The following is a 6,905-nucleotide window of genomic DNA, read 5'->3' as shown; positions in this document are numbered from 1 at the left end:
GAAGACCAGAGCTTGCTGTAACCCCTTTTTGACAATCAAATGAGTTTGGATACTGAGTGCTTACTCTACAGGTTAACTAAGAGATTAGCTAGATTCATAAATAAATAAATAAATAAATAAATACACACATACATACATACACACATACATACATACTACCAACCTGCTGATGCCATGAAGCCTTCTCAATTAATTCTTTCCTAGAGGAACCCAGGCATTTTAAGCACTTCCTCAGACTAATGCTGAAATCATGCAGGACTGTGTATTCTAAGTGTGTAAGCCCCCACACCTGGTAAGTGCCCAAAAGCACAAGTGGAAACTAGAGAAAACTGATCATAACATCAGCATAGGCCTTACTGAAAAAGCGCGGGCAGACTCCCTTTGCAGCCTGTCCTTGAAAGCGGGTCTTTTTGGTGCTCGCTCAGGCAGCTCTTGTTTGCCCCAAGGCCACTCYAAGCCACAAGGAGCCAGCAGCAAATGCCCCCCACCTGGGCACCCTGTGCCCAGCACACCCAGTGCTCACTTACAACTGACAAAGCAGCTACAGCAGGTGCACCTGGGAKAGCCACCAGGTGTTGTGCATCCATGAGAAAACGGCATGGCAATGCCCACCACCATGAGTGAGAGCTCCCAGCAGGCTAGGGGGGCTGTGGAGGRCAGGGGGCCTGGCTATGTGGTCAGCCAGGTGACCTTGTAGGTCTGGCCCCTGTCTCAGCACAGCTGCAGAGAGGCAGTTACACTCCTCTGTGAGACCTAGGGGCTCTCACTAGCAATTTTTGTCACGTTCTGCAGCTCTGGCCTTTCCGGTGGTTCTCCTAGTACTGCCCAGGAAGAGCAGCATGGAGGGATGTAGAACAGAGCACATGGAGCCCTTGGATGACTCTGGACAAACGCCCTGCTCTGCAATCCTGACTTCCTCCAGGAATTTCTGTTTCCAGCAGACCCTTCTAGGATGTGAGCAGAAGCAGTGCTACCTAAGGAGGTCTGAGGAAATCTCACACCCCAGTCAGAAACTGCTCTCTCAGGAGAAATGGCAAGAGGAGAGGGGACCTCCGCACCCCGCAGCAGAGGCAGCCTGTCAACACGGAGGTGCAGGTGCCAGTGGGCTGCGAGAGCCCAGCTCCTGCCTCTGGCGAGTCCCTGCTGGGCACGGGGGCTAGTCCGCTCTGGCAAGCGGATCTGGGGATARCTGTAACGTTCCTTCATGTGTCACCATTCTTTTTATGTTAACTTACTGATTCATACTCACAATTTCAAGTTACTCTACATTTTGCCTCATGGAATAGTGTGTCCTTTGTGCAAAGCACATTAAAGCAGTCTRTATTTCTTTACTATTTCAATTATCTTTTGCATTCCCTCTGGTACTTTCTAGTCACAGTTTAGTGCACAGCAAAAAAATGTTTAAACTCATTTCTTCTGTATTACATGGAATTGTCTTTTTAAAGACTATTATTTTTGCTTGCAGTGTTTCATCACTACTCTTTAAAAAGCAAACTCTGTCTTTGCTAAGAGGTAGTGCTAAAACGAATACAGCACTTGTTTGGTGTCTGCTTCTCAAGTGCTGCTGAATAACACAGCTCCTAAGTGCTTCCCATTTGCAGAACTGAACCTCCCAGGACTCTCAGTTTCAATGCTTTAACTGCTCTTTAAAATTGAAAGAGACATGCTGTTAATATTGATGGTACCAAACAGTTACTGTGTGTAATAAAATTTGGCTCTGATGTGTTCATGACCTTCTATATAAACAGCCCTGGGAAMTCCCAGACTAAAATGCTTACACCAATAAGCAGGAAACTTTGTAATATTACAATATAATAGCAGGAGAAAATGGATGCTCTTAACTCACTAAGAGTTCTAGTTTAAAAAAAAAACAATACTTATCCATAAGCGTTCCAGGATTTTTAAAATTTAGTCTAAAGGCTTGTGTTTGCATTAGCTGTAGTCCAGTTGACCTACACTTGGAAAGGTATTACAGAGGAGAGGCCAGAAGAACAAGGAGAGCTCAGTCTGTCTTTTGATTTGATTTTAATTCCAGTAATTTGGTTAATTTTGCTTTTTAAAGACTGAYTTGTCTTTAAATGGAAAAATCATTTCTGATTATCTTGTACTGCATTTTCTCCAGCTTATAAGAACACGTATCTTAGCATGATTCCTAATATTTTTCTTTCTTTTCTCCTCACTTCACTAAAACATTTACCCAACTGATAAGCTGTTTTTCTTTACATTTTTTTTTAATTCAAAATTTATCATTAATCCTTAAAGAGTACCACTATTGGAGTAACCCTGACATATTTTGCTGATAGAATAAGCCCTAAGGCCATATTTTAAAACTTAATCTGACAGTTCAATTCATAAGTCAACTGCATTATAGGAGAAAGAGTTTTAGAATAGCTCCTAGAAAGAAAGTATGTAGCGCTACATATTCCATTCATGGTTTCAAATCCTCAGCAGCACTAACTCAATAGGGATTTGTAAATGATTTAAAATACTTAATAGTAAACTCATATATTTTACAAATTGTCATATAGTTACAAAAACTCACTTTCATCAGATGCCTTTGCAATGTAGTTAATAATGCTTTTTATCTCATGTTTGAAATCATGCAACTTTTGAATAAAGGGCATATGACATTCACCTAAAACATTCTATGTGCTAAATATTTGTTAATTCCCTGATGCTGTAAGCCTCCGTAATGTTTGTACAGTCACTGCTAAGCTTCATAAATAAAATTACTGTGAGACATTACAAAGTTAGTTATTTCTTAGTGTTTAGTATTAACAAAAACTGACATGACAACAGTAATAGTCACCAGACTCATGGAAAAGCCCCAACCTATTATTTGATTTCATTTTTAGTATTTTTCTTTTTCTCTTTAGAAAAATAAACATGTAATTGTAACTCTGAAAATGCTCCTGCAAGTCATTTACAAACTTTCTAAACTGAGGGGGCTTTATATGAGAGCAGGGGGCTGCCAGCATAAAGCACATCACAGGACATTACCTGATTTCAGTGTGGTGTTGAACACACTAAACTCCCGTTAATGTTAGTAGTGGCTAACAATACTTTGTGTACAAGCAGGCAATCCAATTTGTACTAGTTAGTAGAGAGACTAATTTCAGCTGGTATTGGATCAGGTTCAAAAAAAGAAAAGAAAAGATGAAGATAGTGAATTAAATTTCCCATTCCTGTTATGTTTTCTGTAAAGTAGCTAATAATAGGGAAAAAGCTTTACCTCTTTTTAAACAAGTTTGTTAATTTCAAAAACAAGCAGAAATTAAGCTAGAGATGTTTGTCTGGTCTAACATAATAAAAGGCTTTTCTAACCAAGTGAGAAGCATCAATGTAAACATTCTCTTCTACAGACAAAAGAGTCGCCCCTTTTCCTCCAACTCCATCTGTCAGCCTGACAAAGTGTGCTGGTGGTGCTTCTTTAACCTGAYGGTTCATTAAACACTTCTATCATCGGTGGTGATGCTGACAAAAATCATATCACTATATTTATTAATTTTTAAAGTACTGTATTATAAACCTACAATAATCTGAAATGGAACAGCTGTCCCTTCTTTATGCACACATAGCCAAGCTTCCTTAGGGCTCTTTACTCTCAACTATTAAATTAGAAAGGCCTCCTCTTAATGGTGCACAATGGTTATATATGCACCAGGTAACAGAAGATAAACTGTGCTAAGTCAGAAACATAACAGAAAGCAGATCCCTCATTTTATTATCAAGCAAAACTTTCATTAAAGTTACAAGGTCTAAAGTTGCTTTTGCACTAGAATTAATCACAAGCAACTCAAATGAAAGCAGTAAAGTTTCAACCGATATAATTACAGGGTAAACTTGGCTTAGGACTTACCCTTCCACTGCAGCTACTGTACTTAGGGCTTAAATAAACAATGAAGTTTATTATTTATAGTATTTTAATCTAACGAAGACTAGAAGCCAGACAAAATTATAATACAAACAGCAGAATGGCAACTGCAAAGATTGTTATTCAGTATTCTCTGCAGGTGATACAGAGAATAACCTGTGTAAAGTAACTGGGCTTTTTTTACAGGGAAGTAAACACAAGAACAAACACTTTGGAAAAAAATAATACAATCCCCTAAGACTAGAAAATGCCCTGCCATTTCTAGTGGCCTTCTCACCTCCAAAAAGAGCTATCTGGAGCTACCTGGAGACTCTGGAAACAAGCAGGCAGCAGCAGTTATAAAGAGAGATCAAACTGTTGCACAACCAAACCAAGTATCTTTCAATCTGTTCAGCCACTTGGGACTACTGAGAACGTCTTCAACCTCACCACCAGCAGGAGTTATTTTGGAAACAGTACTGTTTCAGAAGGAAAGGTCATATACAAAAGTAAGATAGTAAGAGAAAGCATACAATGGAGAGAGGAAATAAGAAAGCAAGAAAGCAACCTTAGAATTTATTAAAGGTGAGCCAACATTTAAACATTTTACTCAGAATATCAAACCCTTTTTAAGAAGCTCTGTTCTCTCCCTTTGAACTCTATGTATTGGAAACCTCTTTCAGTCTAGATCTGTGACGTGCCTATCATTTTTCTCTGGCTGACAAATAAATAAATGTCCTGCCCAAAATACACTTAGCCTGGCTCTCCTGTGTTTAAGCGAAAAAATAATCCAATCCTAATTTTCAAGTGTCTTCCTTGCCTGGTTTGTTATCGAGTCATAAACTTTATGCTAATTATTACTGTTGTTATCCTAAAACAAAGTTAGACATCGGGCAATGGTTATTCCCAGACTTCTTAATTAAAGACACAGATCTCCGAGCTTTCTGTGGCTTTCCAGGGTCCTAACATATGAAATCTGGAGTTCTGTGGTTCTTATTTTTCTGAGGAACCTTAAATGGATGACAGTGTCTAATACTGGGAGCAATGCCTACGATCGAGACAGAGTAGTGAATTTYGAGCTAAGGAAGCGAATGCGTTGTTCTGCGTTAACATGCGTTCAGAAGAAGGAAGCTGCGTCCCTGCTGAAGTCAAAGCGGTTTTTTGCTCTGAGGCCAGGATTGCATTTTCATGATGCAAGCTGAAGCCCCTAGAAAAGTTGAGGTTGTGGAAATTCCTTGTAGGAGAATAAAAGGCCTGGTTATATCGCTCCTGGGAAAAGGCTGGAAAATACTTGCCATGTGGTCTGAGTGGGCATGTGCACAGCTGCAAACACCCGCTCTTCGGAAGACAACGACATTATGTCAGCAGTAGGCAGGCAGGGAACGCTAAGTGAGACAAGSACTTAAAATAAAGTCATATTATTGGGAAGCTCGTGGGCATTTTTTAAGCTTTGCTTCGGYGGATTCCAAAGCACCTTCTGAACATGACTGAAGGCGCCTGAGACCCCTGTGAAACCCAGACGCGCAACCGCACCAGTGGGCGCGGGACGCGGAGCTGGCTCCCACCTCGTGGCCGCCCCGTGGGCCACTGCCCGGGGAGCGCCCGGCCCAGGGGCTCCTACCTGGTAGGCGTCGGGGATGTTGACGGTCTCGCCRTGCTCGGCCACGTACCCGATGATGCCCTTGCCCCAGGGCACCTGCACCTCGCTRCTGTTCTCGGTGGAGCCGCAGGGCAGGAGCGGGGTGCCGGCGTGCACGTCGAAGAACTTGGAGAYGAGGCTCTTCTTGCCGGCGGCGGCGCCCTCCACGAGGAAGAGGGACCCGCGGTCGGCATCCACCATGAGGCAGACGAAGATGAGGATCTTGTAGCTGAGGCTGGTGAGGTCCAGGTCGTTGGAGATGTCCTTGACCAGCTCCAGGAAGAACTGGCGCTCGTTGTGCTCCTTGAGGTAGCGCTTGCAGTCTAGGGCGGGCGGCGGGTACTGGGGCAGGCTCACGCGGGACTCGAGCAGCGCGCTGAGGATGTGCGCCGTCGTGGGGGGCAAGGAGCTGGCCTTGCGCAGCAGCGCCCGCCGCCGCGCGCTGCTCAGCGGCTCCTGCGCCCGCGCGTGCACGTGCTCGTCGTAGGTGCGGTTCACGGGGATGGCCTTGGAGCGGGCGAAGCTCCTGCGCAGCTCCTTCTGCGAGGCTCGCCGCTGCAGCCCGCCGCCGGGCCCGGGGCCGCCCGCGCTGCCCCAGCCGCCGCCGCCGCCGCCGCGCTGCTCCTCCGACGGGCCGGGCGCGGAGCTGGGCGCCGCTTTCGGGAGCGAGTTTTTCCTCTCCAGCCACTTCTCCACCAGCTCCGGGTGCCTCTCTAGGAAACTTTCCACCGCCGCCACGTCGAGGTCGGCGTCGGCCGCCATGGTGCCGGCGGGCAGCGGCGGGCTCAGGGGGGCATGCTGCGAGCCGCCGCCCGCCCCGACGGCCGCCGCGGCCGGGGTGCCCGCGCCCCCGCCACCGGCCGCCGCCTTCCGCGGGGCGCGCCTTCTGCTCGCCCCGCCTCTGCCCTGTGTCCTCCTTTCCTGCCCCCGGCCACACTCGTTTATTATTATTATAGGTGTTTTTCTGATTCCCGGCTCCGCGCCCTCCTCCCGCCGGGAGCTGCCGCGGCGCCCGCGGAGAGGCGCGGGCAGCGCTCGGGCAGCGCCTGCTGCCAAGTGCCGCTGCCGCTGGCGGCTGCGTAGCCCCGCCGCGGACACGGGGGAGGAGGGAGGACGCGTGAGCCGCGCGGGGAGGCAGCGGGGGGCGGGGGAGGAGGAGGAGGAGGAGGAGGAGGGAAGGAGGGATCGCAAATGCCGCTGGCGGGGGGGGGGGCACACGGCCGCCTCCCTCCCGCCGGCTGGAGCAGCCGCCCCGACGGCGGCGGGTCGCCTGGAGCCGCCGGCGGCCGCGGGAGCGGCGGCTCCGCGCTGCGGGCTCCTCGGTGAAGACCCTCGGGGCGAGTGCGCGGTGAGGGGGCTGCGCGCGAGGGCCGCGGGCAGCGCTGCGCTGCGCGGCGCTGCGCGGGGGGCTTG

The 6,905-nt window shown here is 47.6% G+C and overlaps 1 protein-coding gene across 1 annotated transcript in view; it reads right to left on the bottom strand.

Annotated features, from left to right (window-relative positions):
- The window catches only part of PDE11A (phosphodiesterase 11A), a 136,311-nt gene extending 130,057 nt beyond the window's left edge, over positions 1-6,254 (bottom strand). The window contains exon 1 of the mRNA XM_085322249.1: positions 5,475-6,254. Coding sequence (XP_085178375.1) covers positions 5,475-6,254 — 780 coding nt within the window. The remainder of the gene's footprint in view (positions 1-5,474) is intronic.
- Positions 6,255-6,905: the final 651 nt, after the last annotated feature.

This window comes from Rhea americana, unplaced genomic scaffold (genome assembly GCF_003343005.1).
Source record: "Rhea americana isolate MKP2758 unplaced genomic scaffold, rheAme1 scaffold_12, whole genome shotgun sequence".
NCBI classification, from domain to species: Eukaryota; Metazoa; Chordata; class Aves; order Rheiformes; family Rheidae; genus Rhea; species Rhea americana.
Note: the sequence above shows the minus strand (reverse complement) of the source record. Positions and strands in the feature narration are given on the sequence as shown.